The 17,077-nt window shown below is 58.8% G+C and overlaps 1 protein-coding gene across 2 annotated transcripts; it reads right to left on the bottom strand.

The window, feature by feature from the left end:
- Positions 1–953: 953 nt before the first annotated feature.
- TGFB1 (transforming growth factor beta 1) lies at positions 954–16,074 on the bottom strand. Of its 2 annotated transcripts, none has more exons than XM_027619575.2 (7): positions 15,681–16,074; positions 12,419–12,579; positions 11,075–11,192; positions 9,261–9,338; positions 8,963–9,110; positions 3,600–3,753; positions 954–3,162 (listed from the first exon to the last, which is right to left on the bottom strand). In XM_027619575.2, exons 1-7 carry the CDS (start codon positions 16,033–16,035, stop codon positions 3,004–3,006), a joined length of 1,173 nt encoding a protein of 390 aa, XP_027475376.1. In that variant the 5' UTR covers positions 16,036–16,074; the 3' UTR covers positions 954–3,003. The 2 variants fall into 2 exon arrangements, with proteins under 2 accessions (XP_027475376.1, XP_027475375.1); XM_027619574.2 differs by having other exon boundaries at positions 8,963–9,113; positions 15,681–16,051.
- Positions 16,075–17,077: the final 1,003 nt, after the last annotated feature.

The following is a 17,077-nucleotide window of genomic DNA, read 5'->3' on the forward strand; positions in this document are numbered from 1 at the left end:
GTTCTGAACATGTTCAAATTTACATTAGAAACCCAAAAGACACCAATCACGAGGTTGGGGGGAGGGGCTTTCTCTCTCATCCGCCCCCCCCCCCGCCCCCTCCCTTGCTTGCCCTGCTCCTTCCAGCTGACCCAGCTCCCAGGCCTGTCTGGGGGAGGGGGCAGGAAGGCCTGAGCTGGCCTCCCCGGCCCCGCTTCCTGCCCCGTGGGGGCCGGACGGGAAGCTGGGGCTCCAGCCGGAACCCAGGCTCCCCCCACGACTTCCCTCCCCTCCCGGGTCGGCCCGCAGGAGCGGGGGAGGGGAGCGGGGCTCCCCGAACCCCGGGTCCTGCCCCGGCGCTTGGGCGCAGGGCCAGGGGCCAGGACTCCCTTGTCCCCACGGGGCCTGCCCCGCCCCCCCGCGGGGCCGGGGGTGCCGGGTAGCAGGGCAGGGGCTGCCCGCAGGCAGTCCAGGAAGGTGCTGAGCCCGCAAGTTTCCCTTCCTGGGCGGCCTCCGCGCCAGCTCAGCCGGGCGGGCAGGTGGGCGGGGTGTGTCACGAGGGCGTGGCGAGGGCTCGGGCCACCGCGGGGTGTGCAGCCCTGCGTGGCCAGGACTTGTCCTCGGGCCCAGGCACGGGCTGGGCGTGCGAGGGCCGCGACCCTGGGGGTGTGTCTGGGTGTGTGGGACTGCTCCGTCTGGGACCCGGGGTGTGACAGCTCGTCTGGGTATGACGGGGCCAGCTGCTGTCTGCGCGGCCTCGTGGGACTCCCCAGGCCTCAGCGTGTGGGGCCAAGAGATGTCAGGCTGAGTGGGCACCACCGGCCTGCAGTCTGCGCCACCGTGCCGTGTGTCTCCATGTGTGGCGTGTGTCTGGGTGGGACTGGGATGCGTCAGGTTGTGCCTGTTCGTGAGCGGGACCCCGCGGAGGACGGAGGACGTTTGTGCAACTGTTGGCGGGTCCCAGCAGGAGTCTCTGTTTCACTTCCTGATGGGGCTCTGAGGCTGGGAGGTGTGTGTCTGTGCGTGGCATCCTCTCGAAATCCCTCTCTGGTGTGCGGGGGGTCGTATTTGTCTGACTGTGTTCTGCCGCGTCCCGGTGAAGCTCCGAGGCTGGGCTGGGCCCGGGTAATGCGGCAGGGCGAGCGTGGGCTGTGGCCGCCGCCCCGTGTCACAGGCTTCTGTGTAGCCTCTGTGGCTCTGAAAGGTGGACGTGTTTGTGAGACCGTGGGACACGGTCCACATTCGAACCTCTGTTGTGAGTGTGAATGTGTGTAGCTGTGCCGCATTTTCACGGGGTTGCAGTGACGACGGTCTGTGTCACCGTGTGCTGGCAAGTGTGTGCACACGGGAGGCTGGTGAAAATGGCAGCATGTCCCCACACAGTGACCCCCACCCTAGGGCCATCCCTGGGCCAGGAGCAGGTCAGAGCCCGGCCCTGGGAAGGGTAGGAGAGCGTAGGGCAGTGGGAGGGTGGGGACCAAAACCTGGGACGAAGAGGGGGAAACCGGAGAGGCTGAGGAGGAAGCAGGGGAGAGTTCACGGGCAAGACCAGAGCAGATGGGAAGAAACGGGGCAGCCGATGGGGAGCCACTCTGGCTCAGGGCACTGGCATTGCTCACTTGGACAAATGGTCTCCCTGCAGCTCCCCTAGCCGGCATTCAGTCTACTCAACCATCAGCCAGAGGGACTCTCTGAGCACCGAAGTCAAATCACTCTCCTCTTCTGTTCCGAACCCTGACGTGGCTCCCACCTCCCTCAGAGTACAAGTTCCCACAGGCCCCCACAGGCCCCCACGGCCCAATGTGGACGGGGAAGCAGTTCCCGTGCAGAGGTCATGTGCCTAGATCCTCAACTCCAGCTGTTTGGGCTTGAATTCCCAGCTCTGCCGCCTGCTAGCTGTGTGACCTTAGCAAGTAACTGAACCTCTCTGTGCCTCGGTCTTCCCATCTGTAAAGTGGGGAGCAAAAGGTCTCTATAGTAGGAGCTGGCAAACTGTTGCTGTAAAGGGCTAGATAGTAACTATTCGTGACTTTGCATATAGTTTCTACTGGGCCCTGCCCTTGTAGCACCGAAACAGCCCTAGGTGATGCACAAACGAACGAGCATGGCTGTGCTCCAATAAAACTTTATTTACAGACACAGGCAGCGGGCCAGAATTGGCCTGCAGGCGGTAATTTGCTAACCCCTGCTCTGCTGGGCTGTGGGGAGAATGTGGGGAGCTCCTACAGCCCTACCTGGCAGGGGGAATATTATTACTCTCTGGCCTGTGAGCGTTAATCAACTGACTCAGCTCCCAGCACCCTTCCCCTTGTCCCTCCCTTCCAACCACATTGGCCTTTCCTCTCAGTGTCGCTTACTCCAAGTTCATCCTCATGGCCAGGCTGTGCCTAGGTCTCCCTACCGAGAACACTCTCCCCCAGTGCTCCCCCAGACTGCCTCCTCCGAGGAGCCCTCCCTCCTCCCCCAAACCATCTCTCGCTCCATCCCGCTTTCCTGTCTTAGCGTCACTTCCCACATCTGTCTCTTCCCCAGAAAGCAGGTTCCTGGTGGGCAGCAACTATTCCCTTAACCTCGCTGGGCTCTGGCTTCCTCACCTTTTTAAAGTGAGTGTTACCTCAGATGACACTATCTCAGAGTTTTGTTATGGTGATTACACGAGTAGTCAATATAAGGCATTTGGAACAGGGCACAAGGTGCTCAATAAATAAATCTAGCGGCCGCGGGGAGTATTGGGACTTCAGGAGTGCTCTGCAGGTGTTTGTGGGAGGAAATGAATGGTGGAGAGAGACAGGAGGGGGCGCAGATGGATCCGGAACCAGGGAACGTCGGGAATGCCGGGAGGGAGACCCCAGTCAGGGACCCAACGACACGCACAGAGACCCCAGTCCTCTCTCCACCTTTAATGGACCCCAGGGGCGGGGGGAGGGGGGCTGGGGCGCGGTGTCCTTAAATACAGCCCGGCGCAGCGGGCGGGGGCGGGGCCGGGCCTGCCGGTGGGCGGGGCCTGCCGGGCGGGGCGGGGCCTCAGCTGCACTTGCAGGAGCGCACGATCATGTTGGACAGCTGCTCCACCTTGGGCTTGCGGCCCACGTAGTACACGATGGGCAGTGGCTCCAGCGCCTGCGGCACGCAGCACGGGGCCGCCGACGCGCCGGGGTTGTGCTGGTTGTACAGGGCCAGGACCTGCGGGCGGGGGCGGGGGGGGGCGTGGGCAGGGTGCCCCCTCCCCCTCTCCCTCTGTCTCATCTCGGTCTGTTCCGTTCTCAGTCTCAGCCTCACTCTCCCCATTTTCCACTCTTGCTTTGTCCTCAGTCTCTCTCTGTCTCGGTGGCGGTCTGTGGACTCCGGCCTTTTTCTCGCATACTGACCCTGCCGTTCCCTCTCCTTCCGTCTCCCCGCCTCCCGCGCCCCGTCACTCGGTCTCCGTGGGGTCTCCCGCTGCGCGCTCTCCACCTGCTCTGACCCTGTCTCCTCCCGTCTCTGCTCCGTCCCCTCCGATCGACCCCCGCCTCTCTCTACTTCTCAGCTGGCCCATTCCTCTCTGGTTTTACCTGTTTGTCTCCCTCCACTCCCTTAGTCCCTGCTCCTCCCAGAGCACCCCTGTCCGAGGCCAGACGCACCTTGCTGTACTGCGTGTCCAGGCTCCAAATGTAGGGGCAGGGCCCCAGGCAGAAGTTGGCGTGGTAGCCCTTGGGCTCGTGGATCCACTTCCAGCCCAGATCCTTGCGGAAGTCGATATAGAGCTGCCGCACGCAGCAGTTCTTCTCCGTGGAGCTGCAGGCAGGAGGGAGGAGCCCGGGTCAGGAGGGGCTGCTGCAAAGGCGGCCAGGCCCCGGGGGGGGGGGGGGGTGCGGGGGGGGCACCCTGGTCACCCCCAGCACGGTCCCCATCTCGGTCCCCCTTGCACCGCCTGTGACAATAACGGCAATAGCAGTGAGAGCAACCATACGCACTAACGCTGATAAAGTCAAGCACTGTGCTAAGGGCAACATAGTAAACCTTGTCTCACGCCAGGCTCAGAACAAGCCTGCAAGAAGCCAAATGACCGTCCACATGCACTAAGTTCTATGTGTGCAACAAATGTTTGTTGAACCACTACCATGTGCTTGGCTGGGATCTACTAGGGACTCAGTGCAAACGACACAGATGGAAATCCTCGCCTTCTGGGACCACATGCTAGAGATTGTCGTGTCTTTCCTCTGCTCGGAACATGGCTCAAACATCACTCGGGGCAAATGCCCAAGTCCTCGCCAGGAACCCCAAGATGCTGCCTGGTCGGCTGATCTCAACTCCCTCCCCACTCTCCTTGACTGCCGGCTACACTAGCATCCTCCCTGTTCCTCATAGTCCTGCCCCAGGACCTTTGCACTTGTTCTTCCCTCTTCCTGGCTTGCTATTCACATAGATATCCATCCACTCTGGCTCGGTTCTTCAGTTCATTTAAACGTATGCTCAGATGTCCTTTACATAGGGAGCCTTAACTCCTAGAACACTGGCTGACATGCAGCAGGTGCTCAATAAATATCCAAAATACCAATCCAAATGATCGTGAATTCCATTCCGTGTAATAATGACATTTCAGTTATGCAAGAAAATATGACAATGTCTATATTTGAAGTGGGGCAAATTTTGGGGGAAGATTTTATTTTTAAGTAATCTCTACACCCAATGTGGTGCTCGAACTCATAACCCTGAGATCAAGAGTCACACGCTCTACTGACTGAGCCAGCCAGGCATGCCAAGTGGGACAAATCTTAATACTGTTGAAGCTGGATGAGAATTCATGCGACTTCATTATGCCATATCTTGTCTGCGTTTGTTTACATTTCAAATTTTCCATAATAGAAGCAAATTTTAACCAGGATAGGAAGAATAGTCCCCCATATCTAGTTTTTTTCCTCTCCTCTTCCTCTGATTTATTTTCCTTCTTAGTACTTATTGCCACATGGGGCGCATGGTTGGTTCAGTCAGGAGAGCGTGCAACTCTTGATCTCGGGGTTGTGAGTTCAAGCGCCACGCTGGGCATAGAGATTAATGTGTGTGTGTGTGTGTGTGTGTGTGTTCGTATGTGTGTGTATGTTAGGTTTTTAAAAAGCACGTTGGAGAATAGTGGTGTATAATACTCTACTGCTCTGGACTCATAATCTCTGTCCCATGCTCAGAAGCAAAAGCCAGTCCTCCCCAGCCGGGAGCCCAGGCTCCTGCTTGTCTGGAAGGAACTGGGACATTTTATGTGCTGGCCTCTGGGGCCATGGCTGAGCTGGGCAGGGACCTTGGCTAAAAAGCTTGATTTATGGGCAGCCAAGAATGCTTTATATTCCAGGTTCATAACATATGAAAGAAACGCTAGGCAAAGCTCAAGGACAGTATGATCCAAATTCTGTTTTTGCATAAAAGAACTGGAAGGAACTACATTCAAATGTTGGCTTTTTACATATGGTGGTGTGATGGGTGCGTGTTACTTTTAGAAGGAAGGAAGGAAGGATGGGAGAGAGGGAGGGAGGAAAAAGTATGCAGCGCCCTCTCCACATGCCCCCCCCAAAGGATTCTACAATTTGGTCAAAATAAAAAATATATGGAGGGGCGCCGGGGTGGCTCAGTCGGTTAAGCATCTGCCTTCGGCTCAGGTCATGTTCCCAGGGGCCTGGGATTGGGCCTGCTTCTCCCTCTCCCTCTGCCTGCCGCCCCCACCCCCTCTTGGGCTCTCTTTCTCCCCCTCTCTCTGTCAAATAAATAAATAAAATCTTTAAAAAATATATTGGTTATGTATAAGTGTTTCAAACAGAGACTGTCTCCGGAAAGAGACACAGAGACAATAAAACCGGCTGCCTCCTCCTCAGGGGCGGGGGGGGGGGGGGGGGGGGGGCCGGGCTGGAGGGTCTCTAAGTATTCTTTCTAGGTTTGGTCCATGTGCACGTATTTACCTAGTCAAAAATTAATCAACAGAGAATGAATTAATCTCAAAACCCTGTGAGGCAGGCCTTATTATTATCCCCATTTGAAGGGTGAAGGAGCGCTCCCTGCTCACGCACAGCGGGCAAGCGGTGGAGCTTGGGGCCGGTTTCACCACCAGCTCTGCACCACCCAGGGGCCTGAGCACGGCCATGTCAGCTCAAGCAGAGCAGGAAGAGGTGATGATACAGCATTTCCCCGGGGCAAGACAAGGCCTCTCCAAAAGCCACAGAGCCCTGAGAAGGGAGCCAGGAATCTGAGATCCCTATGAGCTCAGCCCAGTTCCTCCCCAGTCTGGTTGGGCCTCAGTTTCCCTATCTGTCCAAAGACACAGGGGATGTTAGGTCAACTAAGGTGTTGTTAAGGGCCAAGGAGGCATCAGGAAGTCCATGTGTGGGTTCAGCAAGGGTCTTTTTTTTTTTTTTTTAAGATTTTATTTATTTGAGAGAGAGAGCAAGCACATGAGAGGGGGGAGGGTCAGAGAGAAGCACACTCCCTGCTGAGCAGGGAGCCCGATGCGGGACTCGATCCTGGGACTCCAGGATCATGACCTGAGCCGAAGGCAGTCGCCCAACCAACTGAGCCACCCAGGCGCCCCCAGCAAGGGTCTTGAGCTCCCGAAACCACAGGCACATACGTGTGCATTTATAGACATATGTCTGGGGCGACTGTCTGGCTTTCAGCTTCTCAAGGGGGTCCTAAACTCAGAAAAGGGAAAGAACCCCTGTCCAGAACAATCTTTCACTTCTGGTTCACCTCTGACCGGGGGTTCTGAGGTCCTAAGATTTGAATAGTCTGTGACTCTTACCACCCACCTGGGACATGCTCCATGTGGGGTCCCCACAGCGACAGATGTGCAAATGCAAATTCTCCGGCCCCACCCCAGACTTACTGAATCTGAAACTGGGGGTGGGCTTGGGGCGGCTGGGGGACAGCAGGCCATATTTAACAAGCCTGCAGGTGACTCTGAGGCACTGTGTAACCCATGTGTTCAGTGCAAGTTCAAGACCTTTTGCAAGGGGCGCCTGGGTGGCTCAGATGGTTAAGCGTCTGCCTTCGGCTCAGGTCATGATCCCGGGGTCCTGGGATCGAGGCCCGCATTGGGCTCCCTGCTGGGCAGGGAGCCTGCTTCTCCCTCTGCCTCTGCCTCTCTCTCTGACTCTCATGAATAAATAAATAAAAAACATTATAAAAAAAAAGACCTTTTGCAAAGCTTTTAAGTACACTCTATGCTCAACGTGGGGCTTGAACTCACGACCCGGAGATCAAGAGTTGCATGGCCTACTGACTGGGCCAGCCAGGTGCCCCTCTTGCAAAGCTCTTGCAGAGCCCCTCTGCCATCCAGTCAGGGCCTGGTAGGCAAAAGAAACCTACTTGGGGCCCCAGGACAGGCCAAAGGGCCTCACATCGTTCTTGGACGCTAGAGAAGCATTCAGGGAGGCTAGCTTCCACAATCTCACGTCATGGCCAAGCTCACTGCATCTCTGCCCCCTACCCACTTCCTCTCCCCCACTGGACAGCTTCGAAGCACATGCCCTCCACCATGTCATTTCATCCACAAATGTTTCCACATGTATCTCCAAGAAAATTTTAAAACATCACCACAATACCACTTAAAAAAAATTCACAATGATTCTGTGATATCATCAGATACACAGAGTTCACATTTCCCCAACTGTCTCCCAAACGTCTTTTCATTTTTACTCGTCTGCATAAAGATCCAAATAAGGTCTACACATTGCAATTGGTTGATCTATCTCTTCAGATTCTTTTAGAAATCTATAGAACCATCTCTCTCCTTCCCCCCGCTCTGCCTTGTGTTTGTTGAAGAAAATGGGTCAGGTTTCCCACAAGCTAACTGCTGCTGACTGCAAGCGTGTGGTGTTGTTTCACATGTTCTTCTGTCCCTGGGTTTCTGGAAAATTGGTAGCTGGATCTACCGTCTTGATCAGCTCAATGTTCAATTTTTTGGCCCAGCTTCCTAGGTGACACTGTGTCCCTCCCTACAGAGCCTCACATGGCTGCCTGCCCCCCTTTTTAGGTTATTAATGTCAGTAGCAGTCGGAGCTTCAATTCTTGCATTCATTCATTCACAAGGTTGCCGGGCTGAAGGCTGGGGCTGGGGCTGAGCTCGGGAGCAGAACTGACTCTCCAGGAGGGGAACAGCACATAAGAAAGCCCAGAGGTGCCATCAAAATATTAAGCAGGGGAGAGACAAGGTCAGGTTATCGTTCTAATTCTGCAACATCTAACTCTGAATGTCCACATTCTAAGGAATCCAACTTTTCGACTCTCTCAGATTGCAATACTCCAGCATCTGAAGGTTCTCACACTCCAGCGGCATTTCCAACTTGCTGGCAGTCCCACATTCCTGCTCTCCGGGATCCTACCATTCATGAGTTCCACCGTTTTGATGTTGCATACAAGCGTTCCACAATCCTGAGCCCACCTCTCCAGAGGTCCAAGCTACCACCTCCTAAGATCCCAGCCTTCCGAGATTCTAACACTGAGCCCCAACACTCTAGGATCCACTCTGGCTTTCTCTAACCCTAACATTTGTGGATGCTGGTATTTTAACACAGGCTTCCCCCATCTTGAGCCCAATATTCAAGGCCTCCAATCTGCCATTGGCATAAGGAATCCAACATGCGTGATCTTCCAATTCTGAATTCCCAAATTCCTGGAGTCCGGCGTTCTCAGATTTCAATCATTCACACGGAATCCTAACGTTCTAGCATCCCAACCGTCTAGAACCGCAACCTGCCACCACTGAACTCCCACACGCTCGGTGTCCCTCATTCCAACAGTCTGATTCCAACACACCAGCAAGAAAGCAACCTGACCTCAACATTCTAGGGCTCCCAGGGCACCCATCCCAGCATTCTGGCACTCGGACCTCGTCCGCTGAGCCTTCTAGGCTGGAGGAGAGGCCAGTGCACGTGTAGCCAGGGGCCCAATGTGGCGCGCCTGGTCAGCAGCCGACCATCGCGCCCCCAGCCTAGGAGACCCCGGTTGAAGGCAGAAAGGTCACCTGAAGCAGTAGTTGGTGTCCAGGGCCCGGCGATGCCGGGAGCTGTGCAGGTGCTGGGCCCTCTCCAGTGGGGTGGCCATGAGGAGCAGGAAGGGCCGGTTCATGCCGTGAATGGTGGCCAGGTCACCTCGGCGGCTGGAACGGAGCCCTGCTTTGGTTTGGAGCGGTGGGGGGTAGGGGAGACAGAGACACACAGTCTCAGATGGATGAACGGGGGCAGGGGCAGGGGGAGGAAGACACACGCGCATGCACGCGCGGGCACGCTGCCATGGGGCCAAGCCAGGGAGATGGGCCTCACCGTTGATGTCCACTTGCAGTGTGTTATCTTTGCTGTCACACGAACAGTGGGCACTGAGGCGAAAGCCCTCTACTTCCCCTGTGGGAGTGGAAAGAGGGAAGCCAGTGCCAGTGTGAGGTGTGGCTCACGCTGAGGCTGCAAGGGGCGGGAGCAACCCCGGGGGGCAGGCAGGGGTGGGGGCGGGCGGGGAGGGGTGGAGGTCCTGCCAGCCTCCCTCCTCCCCTGCCTGCCCTCTCCCTGCACCCTCTCGCTTCCTCCTCCTTCTCTTTCAGGTCTCAGCTCAGAGGTCAAGTCCTCCAAGAGGCCCTCCAGGACACAGGCCCCTCCCCCACGGTGACATCGCTTTATTTTCTCCATAGTACTTACCCTCCCTGACATTTGTATTTGGCTATTTAGTTCCCTCATTGCTCCCTCAGTGGAAAGCAGGATGCGTGGGGGCAGGGATGCCCGTCTTCTTGTCCCCCGCTGGGCCTAGCCCACAGTCCATAAAAACAAACATCTACTGGGTGGCCCTGTCCTAAACATGCTGTGAGCATGTGAGCATTACCTCCTTCAATCCTCACCAAAGCTTCCCATTTTGCAGACATGGAAGCCGAGGCCCACGGAGAGGAGAGGACTTGCCCCAAGTGGGAAAAGGTAGGGCCACGATGCAAACCCACAGGGCAGCTGGGGGGATGAATGAATGAATGAATGAATGGGTGATTTTCTAAGCTGCTCCTAGGTGCTGGGCCCTGTGCTGGGTGCTCTAGACCCAGCAGGGACCGAGAATGGCCTTTGTCCAACCACACAGGACACTCCGCCCAGCTCCCACCTGCTCCTGAACCCCCACCTTTCAACACCTAGACGAACCACCACTTACCCCGCAAGTCTCAACACTATCACCTTCCCCCAGGAAGCCCTCCCAGACCCTCGGATGGGCGCAGGTACCTGGGCCAGCTCCTGCAGCGCCTCCCCGCCCCGACACTGCTCTCTGGGCTCATCACTGCTGCCTCAGGCTTTGGCAAGACTTTCTAGGTGTCCGGAAATGACTGTGGGCCCCTGGAGGGCAGGATCTAGAAGTGATCTGAATTTCCACTGCATATCCAGCACCCAGAGGGAGATTAGGAAAGGGGATGTGGGCGCTGTGGACTCCGACGGGCAGGACAGACCCAGTCCTCTTAGAGACAGATCAGATGTGCCAGGCATTCCCTGGACTCAGGGTCTGCCTCGAAGGCTCTTGCCCCTCCTTCTTTCGATGTCCTCCTCCAGGAAGCCCTCCCTGACCGGAGGCTGGGTCAGGCATCTCCTCTGGGCTCCCCAGCCCAGCCCTACCCAGTTTTCAGGACTTTCCCCACTTCCCCCACCCCAACAATGGACCACGGGCTCTGGGAGGGTAAGGATGGGGCTGATTGGGTCGCTGCTGCGTCCCCAGCATCCCCCAGCACAGAACAGGTGATCAAGAAATGGATTAAGCACTAATCACTCACGTTTCTGAGGGTCTGGGAGGAAGGCCAGGTCTTGGCTCTTTGGCACCAACATGGGGTGGCAGCTGGTAGGCAGGGCAGCCCCAGGACAAACAAGGGGATCGATCCCATTACAAAATAGGGGTGAGGGAATGCCTGGGTGGCTCAGTCGTTAAGCGTCTGCCTTCGGCTCAGGTCATGATCCCAGGGTCCTGGGATGGAGCCCCGCATCGGGCTCCTTGCTCAGTGAGGAGCCTGCTTCTCCCTCTCCCTCTACTGCTCCCCCTGCTTGTGCTCTCTCTCTCTGACAAATAAATAAATAAAAATCTTAAAAAAAAAAAAACAGGGGTGGGGCAAAGAAGCAGTCCTCACCTCCGTGGCTCAGCCACTGCCGCACGACTCCCGTGACATCAAAGGACAGCCATTCTGGCGTGTCGCTGGGCGCCAGCAGCCGGTTGCTGAGGTAGCGCCAGGAATCGTTGCTGTATTTCTAGGGGATGATGAATTTGGGGAGGGAGACAGTGAGTAGATGGTGCTCCACACCCCCAAATGCATTGACTGTACCTCCCTCCTTCCGCTCCACCACACAGGCCTCCAGAGAGCCCCTCTCACGGTCCCATCCCAGACATTCACGCTGTGGGACCCTGCGGGAACCACCCGCCCCAGAGCGGCCCTGGGAGGAGAGGAGGGAGACCCCCGGGCCCGGCAGGGGGGAGGTGGGGATCAAGGCACCTGGACGGCTCAGCCTCTGCCCTGAGCCCCAGGCCTGAGTTCCCTCACTGGTGAAATGCCAGGCCCCCTTCAGCTTGACAGCCCACCACGCTAAGATCCTCCGAGGACATCCTGAGGTCCACTGAGCGAGCATACAGTTCTGCAAATCTGACCCCCTAACTTCTGAGAGTCTGTAACTTTCTAGGGGCTTATGTTAGAAGTCATTCCAGAACTCCAGTACTCAGGAGCACCCGAAGAATTACACACTCAATGAGCCTGAGAAGTTCTACACGCCCAGGAGTCTGACACGCCCCAAACCCAGATGCTGCCGACGCCTCACACCCCCGTGTGGTGATCCTCTGGGGCCGGGCAGAACACTCCAGGCCCTGGCAGCATAAAGCTGAATTCTCCAGAATCCAAGAAGTTTGACAATAGACCACATTCCTTTGTTGTAAGAGTCTAACACCCACCCTGAAGCCTCATGTTCCATAGGACATGGATTCTAGGTCACATAACCTTCTGGAGACTCCAGCCCTTCCGGAGGCCCCAACCTTCCTGGAGACTCGAAATCTTCTAAAACAGAGCTATCCAAGGGAACTTTCTCTGGCGATGGAAATGTTCTTTATCTGTGGCATCCAAAATAGCAGCCGCTAACCACATGTGACTACAGAGTACTTGAAATATGGCCAGTGAGACTGACGAACTGAATTTTTCCTTTTATTTAATTTTAGTCAACTTAAGTGGCCATGTGTGGCTATCCCCTACCGGACAGAACGGTCTGAGAGCCTCCGACCTTTCAAGATCCCAGCCTTCTGAGTGGTTACACCCCAGGGTGCTAGGAGTCTGCAAGTTTCAAAGAGCCCTGCGATCCACCGTGTGTGCGCCTCCGCCCTCCGGAAGTTTGTCTCTGCGGACTTGGCAGCCACCAGCCACCCGGCCGCCCACCCTGGCCCCAGCCCACAGGCACGTGCGGCCCACCCGCCTCCGGGGCTCGGGCCCCCCCACCTGGTACAGCTCCACGTGCTGCTCCACTTTTAACTTGAGCCTCAGCAGGCGCAACTCTGCCCGGGAGAGCAAGACGGGCTCGGGCACTGCTTCCCGGAGCTCCGATGTGTTGAAGAGCATATATATGCTGTGCGGGCTTTTCTTGATTTTCTCATAGATTTCTAGGCAGGAGGAGCAGAGAGGAGGGATGTCAGGGGTTTGGCGGGGAGCCGGCTGGCACACCCCAAGTCTAAGAGCGTGGGCTCCCGGGCTGACAATGCTGGGTGGGAACCCAACTCTGACACTTTTTAGCTGTGGGGCTTTGGGCAAGTGGCTCGCCCTCTCTGGGTTCGTCTCCTCCTTCTGTGAAACGGGGTCTGAACCACCCTTGTCCCCCACCGTCGGTAAAGTGTCCACTCAGTACATGGCTGTAGGGGGGCTGCTGCGCTTGCTCAGGCCACTTGGAGCCTCAGGTGCAAATTAGGATCAAGGGCATTTGGACCAGCCCTGGCCTCTGCCGTCTTCCAGCTCTGTGACTTTGGGCAAGTCACATTCCTTCCCAGAGTCTCACTTTCCTGCTGTTGTTTGGGAACCGGCAACCACATCGAGCTCCCTAAACCCCAACCGGTCTCTCCTCACTGAAGCGCTGTGTGACTTTGGGCAAGTGAATTCCACTCTCGGAGCCAGATCCTCATCTACAAAACGAGGACCGACCACGGGGTTAGTGTGTGACACGAGAGAGACGTCGCAGGTAAAGCGTGTAGGAGAGCCTGCACATTCGGGGTGCGCTCGTTGGTGTGTGTGTGTGTGTGTGTGTGTGTGTGTGCGCGCGCGTTAAAGAGCGCTCACTATTTGCAGGTGCTGTTCACAACACTCACAACGGTTAAGACGTTTAAACCTCACAACCAACCACCCCGTGAGGAAAAGACGATTATTATACCCATTTCAGAGCTGGGGAAACAGGTCATTTGCCCCATGGTGACGGCCGTAGGGAGCTACAGAGCTGGGATTCAAACCCGGACAGTCTGCTCCCAAAGACTGTGCTCTTAGCCCCTAGGCCATGCCGCCTCCCTCCTACTGTGACATTATTATTATTAATATTATTATTATTATTAATTGCTTCCTCTCTTCTCTTCCCTCCCTCAGCTGGTTAGACAAGGCAAAGTTCATTCTAGGTAGGAATGGCTTTGGGCGGGGGAGGGTGAAAGTTAGGAAGAGTGCTTTCTAGTCTAAGAAAAGTTTGGGATGAGCAGACAGGCCATTGACCTTCTACACTGACTGGGGCACATACTTTAGGCCTCTGCAGTGGGGGTGCAGAAATGGTGGGGACAGCATCTGATGAGAAAGGGCAGAGGAAGCTCCTTGCACGGGCCCCTGCCCCTACTCCTCCCTACTCTAGCGAGGCCAGCCTGGTCCCCCACAAAGAAGTCCTATCTTGACCCAGGGGTTACTCAGCAAACCCCAAAGGAAGGGTAGCGCAGGGGCATTGAGGGGGGTAGGGGGCAGATAGGGAGGAAGGAGAAAGGAGGGGCAGGACTGGTAGGAAGGAGAGATGGAGAGACCGCGGAGACAGGGAGACACTAGGAGCACGCCGTGGAGGCGAGGAAGAGGGAGGAGACAGGAACGGGGAGTCCCAGCATGGAGATGCGGGAGAGACGCAAGGCAGAGATGGGGCAGACACACACGGGAAGAGAGACATAGGGTTTGGGGGCGAGATGGAGGCAGACTGGGAGGGGAGACGAGGATGGAAAGTGTCAGTGTTAAAAAAATCTCTACAAGGAAGGTGAAGCGGCCACAGAAAAGGTGAGGCCGAGAGGTGGGTGGGGAGGGGCGTCATCCGGCTGGAGCTGCAAGCTAGGCGCACGCAAGGCCCGGGGACCCACAGGTGCACCACCCAAGTCAGAAAGGGCAAGCGGGGGGGCCGCCCCCAAACCTCCGGGCCCCGCGGGACACCTGGGTCCCCGCGTGGGCGCCGGGGGGGCGGGCCCAGCGGCAGCTCCACCCCGAGCTGGGGTGAAGAGGGCGGGAGGCGCCGCCGCCGCGAGGGCGGGGACCCGACCTGCCCGGTCTCGCCCCAGGCTCCGCGCGCGATCCCCGCCCCCCGGGCACGGGAAGGAAAGGGAAGGGAAGGGAGGGCGAGGCGGCCGGACGCTGGGGTTTCCCCAGCCTCCTCGAGAGGAACTGGGACTCTGGGGTGCAGACTCTCCCCTTTCAGCTCTGCGGGGTCCTCCTCCCCCCCCAGCTTCCGGGAGGGCAGGCTCCTCCCTCCGCGCGTGGCACCCACGTGGGGCTCCCTCACCCTGACCCACTCAGTTTTCTCACCCCGATCTTGCAGAGTCGCACCCATCCACCTCTCCCCCTAGGGCTCGACTCCTCACTCAGCCCACTTGCTCCCCTCCCGCGGCGTGGGGGACTCGCTGCTCCCAGCAGGGCACCGTTTGTACCGTTCCCCCCTTTCTCATGCTTGTCTCCCCTCTCTCTAAATCCCTTCCCACCACCCAGTGTTCTAGGTGTCTTGGGGGCTCGCTTCCCCCGCTGGGCTTGCTCCTCTCAGGTCCCTGTGCCAAATACTTGGGGCACCTCGCGCGCATCCCCGGCGCCCCCCTGGGGTCTCCGCTGCTCTCCGACCTCCCCCCACCCCACAACCTCGGGTCCCCTTCTTCCTGCATTTATCAGCCCCCTCGCCGCCTCTCTGTGGGCCTTCCCCCAGTCCCGCGTGTTCTTCGCGCACGCTGCAAGCGGCTCCACTCTCCACTTTCCCGGCACCTCCGGGGTTCGCGTCACCTAGTTTTCCTGTCCTTCTTGAATTTTCTCGCCTCGTGAGCCCTGAGCTCTGGGTCAGCTTTCCCCACTGCCTCTCCTTTCTCAAATGCTGGGGTCTTCGCTTCTCCCAAAGCGGGCTCCCTCTCTGCAGCCCTCACCCCACGAGCCCCCACACTCTAGTCCCGGGTGGAGAGGGAAGTCTTTCTACCCCTCCACCCCCCAATCGCTTCTCTCCTTCTAGGGGACTGCCCCCACGATCACGCATGTTCCCATGGCCCTCTTCTAGAAGCGGTCCACCTCGCTCACTAGCGCCTCGTCTTCAAGGGCCAGATGCCTGGCGGGGAGCGGGTAGGGAGCTCAGTCCTATCCACTTTGAGACCCCCCTCCCGCTTTCCCGGCAACCCCGGGGGTCCTCTTCCTCTAGCCAGTTTCCTCTGCCAGTAATTTCCTCCCCGTGACCCCTGCACTCCGGCGCCCCCTGGGGGCTCCCCTCCAGGGTCCCCGGCCCCTCTGAGCTCACTGTTGCTGTTTTCCACCATTAGCACGCGGGTGACCTCCTTGGCGTAGTAGTCCGCCTCGGGCTCGGGCTCCGGCTCGGCGCTCTCCCCCGCCACCCGGTCGCGGGTGCTGTTGTAAAGGGCCAGCACGGCCTCGGGCAGCGGGCCGGGCGGCACCTCCCCCTGGCTCGGGGGGCTGGCGAGCCGCAGCTTGGACAGGATCTGGCCGCGGATGGCCTCGATGCGCTTTCGCTTCACCAGTTCCATGTCGATGGTCTTGCAGGTGGACAGTCCGGCGGCCGGCCGGCCAGGCGTCAGCACTAGTAGCCACAGCAGCGGCAGCAGCAGCGGCAGCAGCCGCAGCCCGGAGGGCGGCATGGGGGAGGCGGCGCCCCCGGCACTGCCGAGAGCGCGAGCCGGGCTGGGGTGGGAAAAGGGAGGCCCCGCCCCTACAGGGGCTGGGGGTCTCCCGAAGAAAGGTAGGAGGGTCGGGGTGGGGGTGGGGGAGCTGATGCCCTCAGGGAAAACGGAGCGGAGGTGGAGGGGAGGCTCTGATGGGTGGTTTCTCGGTATTCCAAGGAAAAAAACCGAGATGGGCGAGATCTGGTACCAGAGGTGGGTGGTCTTGAGTAGGGGAGTTGAGGAAGGTCTGAGAGTGATCCCGTCTCCCGGATCCCGGAGGAGAAGGGTCCTTGGATGCGCGGGGGCTCAGGAGAGAGGCTGCGGGTGGGGGGAGCGGCGTGCAGCGGGGGTGCGCCCGAGGTCTGGGGTCAAGTCTTCGCGGGAGTTCGGGTTGGCGGCTCCTGAGGGCTGGTCCGGAATGGGGGCGCCTGGGGGGGGGGGGACGCCGCGGAGGGGGCAGGGAGGGAGCAAGCGTCCGAGGCGGTGGTGGAGGCGGTCTGGGGTCCCCGAGTCCTGCCTCCTGGCGGGGCAGCGCCGCGCCAATCGGTCCCCGCGCCTCCGGCTCCCAGCGGCAGCGGAAAAGTCTCAAAACTTTTTTTCCTCTTCTCCCAACCAGCTCGTCCCTCCTCCCGCTCCTCCTCCCCCTCCTCCCCGCAGTGGCGGCGGAGGCGGCGGCGGCGGGGGCGGCGGCGGCTCGTCTCAGACTCTGGGGCCTCGGGCTGCTCCTCGGCCGCTCCTTCCTCCGCTCCCGGCCGAGGCCGGCCCGCGGGCGGCTCCGAGCCGGGGGGGTGCCCCGGAGGGGGCGTCCCCCCTGCCCCCGGCCGGGGGCCTCGCTGTCTGGCGGATCCGCGGCGGGAGGAGGGGGTGGGACGGCCCCGGGGCGCGAAGGGCGGCGGCGGCGGCGGCGGCGGCGGCGGCGGGGACCGGCTGGGGCGGCGGGGGGTTTTGAAGCCGCCCCGGCCCCACCCAGGAAGCGCGCGGGGCGGGGGCGGCCCCCAGGGGGAGGACATGCGGGGGG

Source organism: Zalophus californianus, chromosome 17 (genome assembly GCF_009762305.2).
Source record: "Zalophus californianus isolate mZalCal1 chromosome 17, mZalCal1.pri.v2, whole genome shotgun sequence".
Lineage (NCBI taxonomy): Eukaryota > Metazoa > Chordata > Mammalia > Carnivora > Otariidae > Zalophus > Zalophus californianus.

Excerpts from the sequence above, each read along its gene's own strand:
- TGFB1 (XM_027619574.2), bottom strand. The coding sequence starts at position 16,035 with ATGCCGCCCTCCGGGCTGCGGCTGCTGCCGCTGCTGCTGCCGCTGCTG. Across the intron at positions 9,114-9,260 it reads ACTGCAAGTGGACATCAACG|CAGGGCTCCGTTCCAGCCGC; the intron begins GTGAGGCCCATC and ends TCCAAACCAAAG. Across the intron at positions 3,754-8,962 it reads GACACCAACTACTGCTTCAG|CTCCACGGAGAAGAACTGCT; the intron begins GTGACCTTTCTG and ends TCCTGCCTGCAG.